The sequence below is a fragment of the Drosophila obscura genome, unplaced genomic scaffold (assembly GCF_018151105.1).
Source record: "Drosophila obscura isolate BZ-5 IFL unplaced genomic scaffold, ASM1815110v1 contig_208, whole genome shotgun sequence".
NCBI classification, from domain to species: Eukaryota; Metazoa; Arthropoda; class Insecta; order Diptera; family Drosophilidae; genus Drosophila; species Drosophila obscura.
In genome coordinates this window covers 3,620,500-3,637,405 of record NW_024542799.1, presented here as the reverse complement: position 1 = coordinate 3,637,405, position 16,906 = coordinate 3,620,500, and the positions used below count along the sequence as shown (strand labels likewise).

At 46.4% G+C, this 16,906-nt stretch overlaps 1 protein-coding gene across 5 annotated transcripts in view; it reads left to right on the top strand.

Annotated features, from left to right (window-relative positions):
- Positions 1-10,981, top strand: part of LOC111073151 (pleckstrin homology domain-containing family G member 5) — a 30,791-nt gene extending 19,810 nt beyond the window's left edge. The window contains exons 3-13 of one of the 5 annotated variants that reach the window (XM_022365335.2): positions 2,600-2,788; positions 3,880-4,437; positions 5,053-5,150; positions 5,217-5,433; positions 5,507-5,884; positions 5,950-6,177; positions 6,250-6,594; positions 6,656-7,325; positions 7,394-7,565; positions 8,213-8,317; positions 8,546-10,981. In XM_022365335.2, coding sequence (XP_022221027.2) covers positions 2,600-2,788; positions 3,880-4,437; positions 5,053-5,150; positions 5,217-5,433; positions 5,507-5,884; positions 5,950-6,177; positions 6,250-6,594; positions 6,656-7,325; positions 7,394-7,565; positions 8,213-8,317; positions 8,546-8,831 — 3,246 coding nt within the window. In that variant the 3' untranslated portion in view covers positions 8,832-10,981. The remainder of the gene's footprint in view (positions 1-2,599; positions 2,789-3,879; positions 4,438-5,052; positions 5,151-5,216; positions 5,434-5,506; positions 5,885-5,949; positions 6,178-6,249; positions 6,595-6,655; positions 7,326-7,393; positions 7,566-8,212; positions 8,318-8,545) is intronic. The other 4 variants (XM_022365337.2, XM_022365339.2, XM_041594120.1 and 1 more) reach the window with 4 other exon arrangements.
- The last annotated feature ends 5,925 nt before the right edge of the window (positions 10,982-16,906 follow it).

Here is a 16,906-nt window from a genome sequence, read left to right as displayed (position 1 = left end):
GTTTGTATGTCTATCTGGCGGCATTCAATTGTCCTCCGGTGGACATTTAGGGGCATTAGCGCAAATGCAGTCAAGCAGTAAATTGCATCAACGATTTGTCCGCTTAGTTCCCCTCGCTGTGTGTCCCCCCCAAGGACATGCCACCCACAAAGCAGTGAGTGGAAAGGAGACACAGATTAAGGCTCAGACTCAGGCTCGGTTATTCAGACAGGATTTTCAATAGACGTGTCATCGTTCCATCACTGAATCTTGCAGCACCATCAGCAGCACGCCAGTGCTTCATACTCGTAGACTTGTGGCATGTGTGTGTGGCATCATTTGTAGCACATCCTCGGCTTTTCCTTTGTACAAACACTTTTTATTCAGCGATTGCCTGCACGCTTATGGTATAATTTAATCCTATTAGTATTTGTTTAAGTGAATAGAGAGCCCGACCTCCCAGGTATCGTAAACTAAACAAATTTATACGTTCTTTCGTTTATTGCTACGATTTATCACTCATTTGATCGGGCAAATGGTTATTTGTAGGTGGATTTAACAGTGCCTTCGCTTCTGTATATGGCTCAGTTGATGTTCGATGGTGCGCTTTATGTACATATGTACTATATGTCTTAGCTTTAGTTTTATGAGCTTCGATTTGAGTACTTACTGTGCAAAAGTTCTACACCAGGCACAAAAGCTTCGTATAACCGTTTTTCAAACAATAAGCGAAAAACGCTATTAAAATAAAGCTGCAATAGTTTTAAAACTCATTGAAGCCTATCTTTTAACTATTTTCTCATTAAAACCCTACTAAAATCGCTTTTAACGCTCTGTAAAGCACCTTAGAAGGACCCAAGCGGTTGGCAAATCTTGAAATTGGACCCAAAGCTTGTGTGTCCTGGCGACCAGAGGTCCTTGTGGACCCGTGTCTTGGGGTGTTTGCTCTGGCAGCGTGTCGTGTTTTTGGGTGTAAGGCCGAAAGTGATTTTCGCTGTTGTGCGTGTCGTGGGCGACCCCTGGACCCCTTTGCCTGAGGTAAGGTGAATTTTACACGGAAATGCCGTGGTCAAGATGCTGCGGTGTTTAAAGCGAATGGCTTGAAGGCTTTAAAGGTGTGAAATATCACAAGTTGAAATCCTAATTGAGAATGAATACTTTCTTAGCCCACAAAGTGTCCTTCTTCCGGACAGAAATTATGAAATTATGATTTCCACAAACAATACCAAAATGTTTTATTATTATGAGAACAAAAGAGAGCGTCAGAAGCGCAGGGCCAAGCCAGACCAGAATCCTCGCTAGACAAGGCCACAGTCAGGGACCGAGTGTTTCGACTTGGGGGTTACCTCCTCCCAGAATAGAGGTAGCACTTTATTTGCCTGCTCGGATCCAGGATACCCCTCGGCCAGTGCTGGGTACACGGCTACACAGTGGGAGAACGACAATTCACGATAAAACAGGAAACAGGAAACAAAAACCATAAACCAGAGTAAAGGGCAAGAGGCGACGCTGGCAATGGCCAAAAGCACAAAATGTGAATTATTGTCGTCAGACGAGAATGTATCGGAACGGCACGCGCATCCTTGAACACACTCTGCAGGAGGGGAGAGGGCGGAGAGTGTGTCCCTCGGCAGGGGCTTAAATCTTTGCGGGAAAGAGTGTCCATCCATTCAAAGTGAAAATAGAGCTAGACATTCGAATGCTCCAGCGAGTCCCTCCCAGCGTGCTCTCCACTTCCATTGGGATCGGTGGTTCCATGTATATGTATATTTTTTTTTGGCTGTTGCATGGCCAGTAATGATTTTATGTACTGCTGGTGCCCCCTCCCTGTGGTCGATGCCATTTCAGACACAAGGATTTTCCTCAAGAGTGGCACTGAAATGTGTAAATCACTGCCGAGTCCTTGACTACATAACCCAGAGACGGCCAGGAGCGGCGGCGGCATTGACTTTGCCACTGACACTGACGAGGAGGAGGGCAGTCGGCAGTCGGCCGTCGGTGGCTCTTGACTGATGTAATCTCAGTGCATTAGGCGAGGACAGGACACAGGACAGGAAGTCTTCTAGGACACGTCTAGGGCCCTTGGCCCTGCTGTGGCAATCTTTTTGTTCTCGATGCATCTCTCGTGCCCTTTTGGGGACTGCCGACTGCTGCCAGCAATTTATTTTTCCGGCAAAGCACCCCAGGGGCATTAGATGTAATATTCTGCGCTTAAAGCGCGAAATACAATGGTAATCCTTATAAGGGTTCGCCGCCCTTTGAATGCACTTCTCTGCGAAAAAATAATAATATTAATATCATTTATTTTCATGAGGAATTCTGGTATTTATACCAGTAAAAATGTATTATATTAAAACTTATACAGGAATTTCATTTAAAGCATCGGCATGCCGATAGTACAGTTTCATTTCTCGTTTTATTACCTTTTTTATTTGAATTTATGACGGGAAAAATTCCCATGCAACCATTGAAATACTCGTATGTATAATAAAAAGCTCGCATTGGCATTGTGCCAACAATACTCGTATGCCATATTCAATTATTAATATCTGAGTGAGTGAGAGAGAGACGAGACGAGACGCCTGATTGATTTCACACCGCTTTTAATTTCCATTTGCAGCTGAAATCGAAAAGCCTCACGCACTTGGATGGCCTCGACACGGTGGTGGCCTGCCAGCACGGGCCCGGAGGGACTGCAGCCACTACATCGGTGGTCCAGGCGGCGGCACCTGGCGTGTCCTCTGGGCACCAGCATCAGCATCAGGCGGCAGCAACGACACCAACAGCGCTTGGCCGGCAGCCCCATGCGGTAAGTGAGGATAGAGAGGTATCGGGACTAGGTCCTGCCACCCATCCTTTGTAGTAGTGTAGTAGTGTACGGCGTGTAGATGCCGACGGGTTTCCGGGCAGCGATTATCCGTAGTGTGTCTTTGATGCGTTTTTCATTTGTTAATGTATTTTGGTTTCACTTTGAGTTTGATTGCAACTGCCACTGCCACTGCTTCTGCTATTGTTGCTGTTACCATTAATATTAGTTTTACTTTAACTCTTGTATATCCTATAAAAAATATGTACATGTACTATATTCTGTCTGTCTGTTCGGTCTACTACTAAATAGAGATCTTTAAGGGTATCCAATACTTCGTTCTTCCAAGTTCTGTGTTGGCTGTTATTCATTGAACAAAATCCTTGTTCTTTTAGCTGTCACTTTTCAACAGTAGAAGTACGTGACTTTCCTATGATTTAGAGAGCGACTTCTTCCACTTTTCTCTCTCTCTCTGTCTCTCTCTCTTTCTTTTCTTGGCTGGCATCATTTACAACTTTTTAGCACGGCCAGCAGTTTAGTTCCCACTGACAGCAGCACAGTTTCCATATTTCGAGATCCTTCTCTTACGCTCACTCGCGGAATCGATGCAATTTTCGCATGGCAAGTAAAGCCAATAAACTTGTCCTGGATTAGTGAAGGCATTAAATTGGTAGTGGAAGCAGCTTGTGTAGGGTATGGACAGGGGTATGATGCATTCGTCTGTCCGCGTGTACTAAAAGGATCTTGGAGATTACAGGAACTAAATGGAGGACTACTACAAACAGACTGATAAAATATGTACATGCTGGATGTACTTTTATTTGATGGAATATTCGACTATTGTTTATTCTTTCTTCTTTTTTTAGTTTTCTATTTTTACTTCGATTTCTGATCTCCAATGTAGAATCGATTGAAATCCTTTTGAAACGCCTAACGACTATTCTGTATTCTCTTCCTTTCTCTCTCTCTCTCTCTCTTCCACCTCTATGTCTGTGCCTCTCTACCTCTCTCTTTCTGCTCTTTCGTTTTCTTCACGTTTTGTTTACTTGCCAACCGCTTGAACCCCTCCGCCAAAATCCAACCAAAAAAAACAGACGGAAAAGCGCGATGCGGAAAAAATTTGTCCGTCTTCTGTCTTGCCTTCGCAGTCCGTGCCCCACCCACCCACAATTTACACCCAAGCACCGCAGATCGTGCGCCGGGCGCCATCGCTGATGCTCTCACTCTCGCCCACGCTCGACATAACCACAATGGCCGCGTCCGCCTGTTTCGCCGGCACCGGTCGGCCCACTGTGCACTCGAGTGCCAGCTGCTTGCACCAGCATCAGCAGCAGCAGCAGCACCACCCGCAGCACCACCAACAGAACCAAAAGCACACACAGCAGCCGGCCATGTCTTCGGCGGCCACAAGTAGTGGCACCAGTGTCACAGCAGCGACAACTCATTCGATACCCTCCTCCTCCTTCAAACACTTTCAGCATCCGGGCGGCGAGGCGCAGGTTGCAGCGACCTCGCTGAGCCCCTACAGCAGCACGCCTATTGCGGCCCCACCGCTGACCTCACCGTCAGGCCTGTCGGCGACGACGTCGGCGACAGTCAAAAAGAAATCCTCATTTTTGCAGCGCAAGAAACCGCTATTGACACGCAGCGAGGTGAGTCCTGAACACCGACACTCGAGAGCGGGCCCACATAAAAGAACGGAGCACTATAAAATCCAGGGAGGATACAGGGAGGAACCCCCGGTGACCGAAGGTCGAGAGTGCTTCAATATGGATTCATAATCAGGCCTTGAGCACCCTGAGACCCAGTGACTGCCAAAGAAGCATCCCCCAGTCTTGTGTGTGTGGGCAACCAAGAGGAACTCAAACAGAACTCAAACCCCATTCCTCTGTGGAGGGGTTCTACCTCGCAGACTTTTAATTTCTCACTCTGTATTTGCTTTGTCGCCATAATCAGCAAAGTTGTTGTACAACTCTCTCATCCTCCTGCTGCTCCGCTACTTCCTTTCTTTGGTTTCCCTCTGAATTCCGCTCCGCCGCCTGCCACACAAACACGGGGGGCAATATGCCGTAAGGTTTGCTCATTCAGTAGTTTCTGCGGCTGCCTTTTCGCGGCAGCAACCCTTTAAGATTCACGTCTCCGGATCCTTGAGCATTTTCTTTTCCCAGAAAGTATAGATGAACGAGGGATCTCTTCCAAATTTAATTTAGGAAGTCCGAAGAGTTTTTCTTCTCACTAACACGTCTCCCATCCCATCCTTCGCTTAGGTATCCAGTTCCGAGTTCTTTTCCGTGTCGTTTTGCATGGACTCGTCCCAGCATCCGGACGAGGAATTCATACCGGCCACAAAAGGAGTAACCCTACTGTAAGTTCCTCCGAATGCCCTCAACAGCTGGGGCTGGTATGAACCTCCAATTTGATCCATTTTCAGTAATGCCCTTAGCCATGCCCTGCGGCGGAGGAACCTCACGTTTTCACAGATCACGATAACGGACAATAATCCCACGCCCAGTTTTTTAGACGCGGGTCCTTCGCCCGCAACAAACTCCGTGGATGAGCAAACCGATGTGGAGAACCTGGCTGGCCATCATTTATGCATCACGGAACGGGGCTCCAATCGCAAACCATTGCAGAAGGCCGCCTCCTTTGTAAGTGCATCGCATGCTCCCTTCTGCTCGCGACTGTGCAATTTTAATATTCCGTTTCGTTGCCCCCAAAAAGGGATCCCGACAACCGCCGCCCCGCCTGTTGCCCTCCGCCTCGACGGAAGAGACCAGCGACGCGGCCGTGGCGGCTGGCAAACAGATCAAACAGCGATGGTCCTCCCTATTCGGCATCAAGAACCCCCAGCAGAGCCAACTGTGTGAGCTCCTCAACAGCTACTCGCGGAATGGAGTGCCCCAGCGGGCGGATGGTCTCAGCTTTGAGAATCCGGACCTAGACAACTCGCTGGCGTACCTGCAGAATATGCACAAGTCCTGGCGGGACTTTGTCGAGAGCGATGGCATGGACGAGAGCGAGGTCAAGATCCAGACGGCCATATGGGAGCTGGTGACCACCGAAGTGTACTATATACACGCCCTGCAAACGGTGACGGATGTGAGAGTCGTCTGCTACCCAAAAAGTAGGAATCCCAGTGATCTGATTGCGTCATTTGATTTCAGCTTTTCCTGGCTTGTCTGGAGGCTGTACAGGAGGAGCGGCTGCTGATTGATGTCGACCAGGCGCGTCTGTTCTCCAATGTGCGGGCCGTCTGCGAGGCGAACATAAAGTTCTGGACCATGTGGCTCTATCCGATGGTGGCCCACAGCGTGGTGACCCACGAGCCCCTGCGCTGCGCCTTCTTCCAGGAGGGATTCATTGCATTCGCCTCAATATTTGCACCCTACAAAGTGAGTCTCTCTCTCTCTCCCTGGAGCCTCCATCCCCCTTTATGCACTCGACTCGTTTATCCTTGCCGGTAGATCTACTGTGCCGAGCAGAGCACCTGCCAGTTCTACTGCAAGGAGCTTAACCAGAACAATCCGCTGTTTACCTCGTACTTGGCGTGGTGCGAGTCGCAGAAGATGTGCAACCGCCTGCGGCTGGCCGACATTGTGGTGCGACCGATGCAGCGCCTGACAAAGTACAGCCTCCTGCTGGCCGCCATCAAGAAGCACATGGGAGACGTGGAGGAGATCGAGGCCATTGATGTGATGATGCACAGCGTCGAGAACTTTGTGGGCAGCGTCAACAATCACCTGACGATGCGGCAGGAGAACGAGCGGCTGAAGGGTGTGATGGTGCGGATCGAATCGTACGACGTTGTGGTGAGTAGAGTGGCCAATAACCGATGGATGCATGCCACATGATGCAACATGTTTTGCGCAGGACACCAACAACGAGGGGCTGGACAAGCTCATCAAGCAGCACAGCCAGATGTTCGATCTGTGCGCCCCCATGCGCGGCTGTCCGGCATATCACGTGCGGCACCTGTTCATGGAGGGCGACCACAAGTTCAAGGACAACCTGGGCAAGTCCGATGTGCACTGCTTCCTGCTGACGGACCTGCTGCTCGTCTGCAAGACCATGGCCAAGCGGGGCCTGGGCGCCCTGAAGGTCATCCGCCAGCCGTACCTAACCGACCAGCTAATCGTCCACATGGCCCCGAACAACACCCTCAACTGTGTGTACCTCAACGAGTTTCAGGTGGCCTCCACAGCGTTCACGCTGCAGTGCACCGAGGCCAAGAACTGGTACGACGCGATGTGGCGGGCCAAGACCATCTACCAAAGACTGAAGCGCGGAGCCGGCGGCGGCGGTGGTGGCGGTGGCACTGTGGGTGACAGCTTCCGCTTTGGAGGCAGCGGCACAAGTGGCGGCACGGCCGACTCCCTGGGAGTGCGCAAGTCACCAATGAACTCGTCCATCTGCAGCCATGTGTCCAGTGCGAACAACAGCCACAGCGGCAGCGTCGAGTGGAACGATTCGCGTAACATATCAGTAGATTTTGAGAAGACAAACTCCGTGTCGAGCGACGAGGGCTCTGGGATGATGACGGGTAAGTCAAACACAGTCTCCAACACAGTCACAATCTCAGTTTAATGGATGAGGATCTCTCGTTGACAGGCAACCATGGAATGGTCGCGAAGGGAAAGCAGCAGCTGATTAGCGGTCTGCACAAGGCGAAGATGGGGATGATTGGGCCCATTGGCTCCAAGTCGGCGAATACCCTGACTGTGCAGCCAATGAACCACCTGGGGCAGAGTCTGCCCAACCTGAACATGCACCACAGTCACACGTAAGTTGCCCCGTAGAGAGTGCACCACACACCACCACCATGACCATCATGACCAGCTTCTTACTAAACAAAAGCAAGCAAATACAACCACACCAACACCACACCAGCCACCACTCTCACCACTGTCATCAGATTAGCATTCGTCCAGTCATGTGTCCGAGGTTTTCCCATCCTCCCAGGAACTATCGGGCACACACCATTTATCGTTTATCGTTATGTTGTATCATATTGTATCATTAAGCCATCATATACATATACATATACATATATATTTAAACACAACAGTCTAGGTAGTACGAGTATGTATTGTAATTTAGTCCTCTTTTATACAAAACAAGAAATACCTATCAAATAAATCGTTTTTATTGTGTACGATAACACCGATTACTCCGAGTACTCCGATTACTCCACAAACAAAGCAACCCAGCCTCCTCCATATTCATGCCATCCATCACACGACCGTGCATCAGTGTTCATCCGTGTCCATTGCTGCTAATCCACAAACATTTGTCATTTTGTCTTTTGTTTTCTAATCAAACTTCAATCGTTGGAGATCGATTATTTTCCTTTCCTGCCAATCGCTTGCTCTCTTGCGCCTGCGCCTCCACCTGCTGCTCTTTACAGTAACCTTTACCATACTTTTGTAGTAACAATACCCTGCTCGTGCCGGGCACGACCACTAGCCACTCGGGCAACATGTTGTTGTCGCCCAGCCATCGTGGCATTTCCTATCCGCCGCCGAGCCCAACGAGGTGAGTTAGAGGGGCAGGGAACCGCCGCCTGGTTATGGTCTCACCTGCTCACACAATCCCCATACAATCTGTCGTCTTTCCACATGTGTATCGTTGATCGAACCGCCACCGTCTCACGACCCAACATTTGCCATCATCGATCGCCCTGTGACTACCAAAACCCCGAAATGAAAATAACCCCCCGCCCCATCCACAATGCCTAATGCCTGTACTGTGTCCGGTTCCCAGAGTGCCGCTGCGCCGTGGCATGGCCTTCTCGACCTCCACCAAGAATCCGCCACTGCGGAAGACGCGCAACGTCACCTCCCAGAACAGTATTAACTGGCACCAGATACCGGCCACACCGACGCCCACGCCGCCCAGTCCCCGGTCGCAGCACAGCACCGCCCCAGCAGCCAGCATTGCACTGCAGAAGTCGCTGCCTGTGCTGGACCCATCGCCATCGCCGTTGCTCCACAAGCAGCTCTCCCACCAGGCACCCCTGACGACGTCCAGCACCGAGACCGACGTATGATGTGGAGCCAATGCCCACCTCCACCTCCGGCTACCGGCGACCGGAAAGCTGTAGTCTTAAGAAGCACACATCCACATCCACTCGTACTTGGAGCTGACCTAGATGCATGCAACGATAGAAACTATGGAGCGTGTACTTACCTAACGATTAACCTGTCACAAACTAGCAATAGCGCACAGAGAGCACTTTTCTATTGGGAACTTGTATTGTGAGAAACGGCACTTTTGGGTCCAAAGCTGATATTTAAATAATGTACATTCCAAAACTACTACTAAACGTCCCTCCCCCTTCAGACCACCTAGCCTTTCAAGCTTCGACATTCAAACACCAGACACACTGAAACACTAGGAACACTCAGCAATATGACGAGTATTCTTCCCATAACGATAGAAAGACAAATAAAGTTTAATCAACGGCGGAAGTTAATTGTAGAACTACAAAATATAACAATACGAGAATGCATAGTGCAATGCCATATATACGAAACCTATTTAGATCGAGATCGCAAGCTTTATAAAAGTGTCTCCAAGTAAGTCGGTTGATGTAAGTCGTTACTTCTCCATAAGTAGAAAAAATTACAATGTTATGGTTAAAAAATATCAATAAAACACACACACACATGATTATCGTACTTATTGCATGTATAAAACATGTTAATAAATATCCACAATATATATAAAGTATATACTAATTATGCGTGGATACTGCGAACATTTGTGGGAAACCTTAAGCAGACACGATTAATGATCAAAATGAAATGCTTGTCCGCTCCATAGTATTTACTGTATTTTTCCACCACTCCATAGACTGCGTTATCTTTTAGCACAAACACTTTCCGATATTCCCAATTCAATTGAATGTTGTATTTACGTACTAGTGTGGAAAATACAATACAATTATCTTAAACATTCCCATTCCCAACAGCATAGAATATAATACAAAAGTAGCTTAAACTCCCTTGGACGTATGTATACCAAACTAGAGTATTAGCCGATCATCGGCCAATGTTGTGTAAGTATTAAACTGTATGCTTAAAGGATCTAAATTCTTCTTCCCTCACAAAGCTATACGCAACACACTTTTGGAAATAGAATTTGAGTTTAAATTTCAAGGCAATGAATGAATGGGACCCCCCCCCAGGGGTGATATGGGTGATACAATTTGTGATGTGATACGGACAGAAATAAGTCTATGCCGATACCTATTGATGTTTGCATCTGTCTGTACTGTAAGAGCTCTCCATAAGTAGCAGTTACATATGGGGAATGCCAAGCGGCCTTGCAATTTCTGTTAACATTCCATAATATCTAACTATCCTATACATTTGCTGTTTTTATTAGATTTCGAATGGGAACAGGAGTTCATAAAAGGAACAAAAAAACAATTGGTTGGGTACCATAGATTCGTAGGTCCCTTAAATCTTTAGGTGGCTTCGACTTTCCTCCGATTTTCGTCAAAAACCTTTAGGAAAATATACTAAACATATGTATATGTAATTACGTGTAGAGTAGTACTGTTCTCCATACATAAATTATATTGGGTGGACATTCTGGAACAGCAATCGCAGGTATTTGCTCCAGGATTTTGTATATATTACCTTCGGGAAAGCGTGACACAAGTTCTAAATTACATATAGAGAAACATATGTGTACACATACACAAACACACAAACATGATATATATAGAGAAATTATTTATATATACATATATTTGTAAACGTGTACAAAATAGATGAATACATCATAGTATTCGGGGAACATATAAAATATATTACAATATCTACCTATATATATAAACCGCAATAAAAAATGTTAACTGTATTTGTATGTATTTATTGAGTTATGTATGTATGTATAGAGCTGCATAGCGATCGTATTTTAGAGTTTAGCTTTAGCCCCTTCCCTTGCATTGGCGTACAAATATCTAATCTCTAGTTTAGAGTACCCCATATGGATACTTGGATGAGAAATACCAACATACATATTTAACACATACCCTCCCCGACCCACGCATATGGTAATTAGAAGTTGAACTTAAAATATTATGGAAAACTATATCAAAAACGCAATTTATTTACAATGGAATACAAATAACAGACATATAATGCGTAAAGTGCAACAAAGCTTTATTTACACGCTTGAACCATAAACATTAAACGTATTTGTTAAGTAAATTCACAATTTAAATGTAGTTTGATTTCACATTTCCGAAGGTAAGTGGGACTACGATATCTATGACGTATCACTAGCATTCAGATGAGCCTTCAAACTGCCAGAAACTGGCAAAAGTTGCATAAATGTTGGCCAGAAGTCGTCAACTTCTTCCCGACTTGGTTTATGCAACTTTGTCTTGAAATTGCTGTGCAACAATGCATCGAAAATCTTACAAATTATGGAAAATGCGCTGCATTGTGAGGAGTCGTCTTGGTTTCCCCGACATCAATTACACATTGTCAAGTTGAATTGTTGCAATTTAATGGCAATTACTATGAAAAAGCTGCCACGTACGTACAAAATCTGAGCTCGTATACAGGCTAGAGCCAACTGGAGTGGACAACAGTGCTTATTTTTCCATTAAAAAGTTTGGCCGCAGCTGCAACCAGCCAGACGGGGGGGTGGGGTGTGGTGAAGGCATGGATGGTTATGGATGCAGTTTGATAAATGAAGGGTTCTCAGAAGGGGGCCATCGTTGTCATTCAATGAGCGATTACTAATTGGCATCGCAGTTAGCCAACAGATTCGGAGAATTTAATATTGCCTAAGTTGATACTAAACGAGGCACTCTGGTCAGGCATCCTCCTGATGAGGAGAACCTAATACCCGCCATCGTACAAGCTGTGGATGCAAATTAAGTTTCTTTTAATAATATTCTTTAGCTTGCAACAGAGGAGCAAAAGAGGCAGCGGCAGCGGCAACGGCAACGGCAAACCGTAACGAGTTCACTCAGAAGAGGACGATGCTTGCAACATCCGAGAGGATTATTTGCAGGCCCCTATCCGATCCGACCCGCCCGCTCTGCTCGGTAAACATTATGATAAATGTCTTGATTCCGCCATAGAAGTGTTATGACTGGCTGTTAGTCAGGCTGCTTGGCTCGGCTGCGCAGATACGCGAATACGCGGTTGCGTCTCTTACTCGTATATTTAGACATCATAATGGCGTCATAAAAATACGCACTTTATATACGTAAGCACGCTCTCGAATTACAAATAGCACCGAGCCATGGCGAACCCACTCCAGGCATCTCCATCACCACCCGCCCAGTGCATCCATTTGCAGGGCCAAGCCAGATTGCAGCTTTAATGCAGTGCTTAGCAGCGTAGTGAGGCGTATAAGTTGGCCTTGGGATACAGGTAAAATAATTACAATAATATGAATGTAAGCAAAAAGAACCTTTGAACTGACACTATGACGTTTTAATGGTGTGCGTTTTGAGAGTGTTAACCCTCACTGGGTCTTGAAATGCTTCCCAAAATACATATGTTAGATATCCTTTGATAGTTGCGTCTATTAGATTACCTTTCACTGTTCTGTGGTTATTTGACTTATCAGATTTGTGCAAATTACAATTTATCTTGATCAGAATAATTTTTTAAAGGTCATTCAGACTGTCACAAAAGCGTACATGCACGAGATACGAGTACGTACATTGGTTCAACAAAGCGACATTGAAATTGCAGGCAAATAAATGTAAATTAGCCATATTCCAGGCGGAGCTTTAAGAGCTCTGTTGCCGCCGCTTGCAGCAGTGCCATGCCGGGGAACACTAGCAGCCCGTATCCCAACTCTCCCAGCTCGTCGTACAAGTGACGAAACCGTGTTAACCCTCCTGCAAGTGGATGGTGGTGGAGAATGCTCCTGCAGTCAACCCACCTTGCGCCGCCACGCCTCGCAAGTTCTTTTCAATTAAAAACATTTCCCAGCCCAGCCCAGCGCTTTAGCGACAGCCAGACGTCTGCTGTGTGTCGCCTGTGTGTTCGAGTCATTTTAGCATATTACTCGGGGAAATAATGAGCCCCGAGCAGGGGCCCTCTCGGTGCTCCTCTCTGTGTGTCGCACGCACATCCCGAACGAAAGACTTTAAAAGCGGCCCGCTACAATGGCTGGCAGGAGGGATTCTTTAAGAGGATTTGATTGGACAGAGACTGAATGACATTTAAAGCCTCAGCTTTTTTCCATAGTAATATGTCATGAATGTGTTGTGTCATTAGCCTCTACCGTCTGATTGGGCCTTTCAATTACTCAAAGACATTGCTCCAAATGCAATCAATCCTGTGCCGATGTTTAAGAACCAGTGAACATTCCATTTTACTCCGTATATTTCATTCACACAAACAAGGTCAGTTGCACGCTCGAAAAGTGGTTCAATTCCCAAAGCAGGAAAAATACACAATGAATAAACAAGCATCGAAGGCATCCAATCCGTGTTTTCGTACGAGTATCCACTGAAAAGTGTTTTATTTGTGTCACGGCACATTTATTTAAAATATCAATAGCACCGCAATAAATTTAAGCCACGACAGGAACGAGGATTGCCTCCTCACCACACTGCACTAGGCACTCGGCACTCGCCATTCGGCATCCGCCATTCCATCGATAGGCACTTCGCTTGGATTATAAATGGCAGCACTGGCTCTGGCTCTGGCACTGGCACTGGCTTCTTGCTTCACTGCATTCGAGGCAGTACATACTCGTACTTGAAGGATCTACCAGCGGAGGAGAGTATAAATATCCAATAGAATCGATGTAAATGACTACGTATGTTAAAATAATACTGTTGAAGGGGTTGGCTAATTCAGGATAATACTAGAAAAAAGGAGGGCTATAGGATGTGGATTAACACACGGATTAAAAGGCAGGAACAGATCTACAATATGTACTCGTACTTTGTTTGGAATTTTGTATACTGAATGGTCTACGAGTTTGGGGCTGGAAACTGAACTGTATATACTACCGCGGCAGACAAAAATCTGTCTCTCTTTAAGAGTGTAACGAACCAAATGCATGATATCCATATCGTGAGGCAAGGGCATTGTGGTATCGATTCCTTTCCGGTACCTTTACCCTTCGCCGACCATCCGTATGGCTAACCAGAGTTTGCAAAGTGAATCTTGCTTGTAAACAAGAGCTGGTCACTCACCTACGAACTGTCGTCGTCCATGGACGTGAATGCGACTCGGACTGGAACTGGTACTGACTCATGGGCCTGGCTGTGAGCCAAGTGTCCTCGACTCGACTCGGTCGTTCGGTCCGGTGCTTGAGTTTGAGAAATGGCACTGCAGCCGTCTGGCGCTATTATCGTGTATTTTTTCACGCCACTTTCTTTCTCTCCGCGTCCTGTGTGGCCGTCTGTGGTCGTGTCCTGCCTGTCCGACCATTATAAATTATTATGTAGACACCTTGTGGCCGGCGTTCGATCCAACATGCGGGTCAGAGTCGCATCCTCCATCCTCCATCCATCGCTGGCTTTGTTTAATTTCCAATTGCTGTGCGAGTCGAGAGGAGGAGTCATCGTCACCGATGCAAAGTGTCATTAAACTCGACCCAATGCATTGAGTGTTTACGGGTATTGTTTGACCGTAGTTCGCTTGTTCGCTCGATTGTCCGTGCCCAATTACCGATGAAGTAGCGACAATGGATGCAATGCGAGCGGGCACAGCAGCAGCAATATATTTTCATTTTCCCGACTGTTGTTCCCCTGTTACGGATGAGAGAGAAATTAGACAGAATGAGGATGGAGGCTGCTTCTGGCGGAGACGCCGGAAATTGCGCTTCACTTTCAGCTGCACTCGCCCCACTTTTCATGCTACGGTCAGATGGCCCGTGGATGGCAACTGGGCATCCAGCCCACGCACACAGACGCTACAGGCAGACCTTTCGCATGCAGTCAAGTGCCGGAAGCCTGAAGCATCTGCATGGTATGCTCCTCCTTGCATACATTTGGGCGCCTCACCAGGAAACTCAACGGACCGTGCATCCGGAAATTAAACATTTTACTTTCTCAAGCCTTGCGGTCGTCTCTGCTCCTAAGTGTGCCGCAATTCTCGGTATATGCTGAATGCAAGGCTCTAAAAAAACACACCCAAAACGGACGAAAAATTAATCCAGTGAAAGAGATGCACCTGCCTCGACCAGGTCTGCCAGGGAAACTCTTTCCACAAACTATGGCAACATATTGGGTTTTTCCATCACAATTTAATGAGACAACGACATAAATCCACTGCATATATGACTGTCGACATTTCAACTGGAATGGCATCGAGGTATTAAAGTAAATGCGAAGCCCCAAGGCATCCAGCAGCATCCCTGGCGATATGTCGCAGCAACCGGAAAATCCTTGGTGGCGGCGGCAGGCTTTTCATCTCGATACGGTGACAGACAATTATAATTGTATTTAATACTTTTGATTGATGCTTTACGAGCTATACGAGTAGGCAGGACCTGCACAGACTCAACGCTACACAAGCACCAACGCCCCACGGGGGCGGGCTGGCAATGCCAAAGCAGCGACGTCAGCAAGGTGTGCTTTCAGAGGCGGCAGTAAATATTATTTATGAGTTCGATTGATAAATATAATTTATTTCCCTAATTTATGCCATGAGAATTTACTATACGAGTATGCTTCCCAATACTGATACTGACACATCGCGCACAGCAGCGAAGAATTCCTTTTCACTTTGGATGATTCCAGCAGTTTAAAGCTCTACAAAATCCGATTGTGTATTGACGTAGAAAATGATAAATTATATCCAGTATTTATTTCATTTCAGCTTTAAGAAGAGTTTCCAAACAGCGACACCATTTATCAATCGATGATACAAATTCGAATTAATTTCCGCTTGCAGAAAGGACCATTAATTCAGGCCTAAAAAAATGTGCAGCTTAGAAGTATCATAAAATCAATTATTCCCAGGATAAAATCATTTTGTGTCAAAGCAAAGAGCGAAGTGGATAATCGAGCAACAAAATTTACTGAAATCTGAGCTTATGTCATGGCGAATATACGAATAGGTCTGTAAATAGTACAAGAAAATACTGATATTTGATTTTTGCCAAACACTTACTTTACATAGCAAAAGGAATACCGAACCGAACAGAGGCGGAATTGAATCAGTTACTTTCAATTGAGTTATCTGTCGTTCTTAAGTACTCTCTGGGTCACGATTCAGCTGAACAGATTTCTCATATGCAGAGCAGAGCTTCCCTCGAAGCTCCATTTTCATAGAGACACAAGGATACAATCCTGTTGTGCACTCTTATTTGTACATCTGTCAGTGGCGGCCACTTGAGGCAACTGTTGGGCATTCGCAACGGCTGGGGAATTGACTAACGGTGCGAGGGATATTATTTATGGGCAGTGTGTGTGCATACGACGCGACGCTCGTTTTGAATACATTAACCTGATTGCACGCCCCGATTCTACATACATACATAAGTGCAAACATACGAGTGCTCATATGTACGCACTCACATATGTACGAGTGTATTGTTCATCATCTTTTTATTATCATAAAACATTTACTCTTGGAGAAATACTCGTGTACTTGGGCAGCTCAATTTATTTAACAAAAATACAATGCCAAATATTGCAATCATAAGAGAAAGCTTTGCCACAGACTACACCTATACTCGTATAAGCACTAATACCTGGAATGGAGGATTTCCCAATGATTTCGATTGCCATTCCCATCGATTCCAATGGCTTAAAACTGCAGTAAAGAGCTAAACAAACCGGTATCGAATTGCAAGTTCCAGTCTCACGTATTTCTGCATTAAACAGCAGAAATTTTACTGGCAGATCCTGGGGAGGCAAGGGCTGACGCTGACCCTTACCTGGTCCTGGTGCTGGAGCTGGAGCTGGTGCTGGTGGTGGTTGCGTTGGGACACTCTCCAGTGTGCTATTACCATTGGCCAGTTTGTGTTAACTGTTGCTTGGGGCCATCAGGGCTTTGGGAGTGTGTGCCATTCGATACAAAATGTTGAATTCGTTAACCAAGACTGGCACGCACGCGATAATCCCACTCCATCGCACAGTGAACACTAGCTGGCACGCCTTGCCAAAGACAGAAATAATCA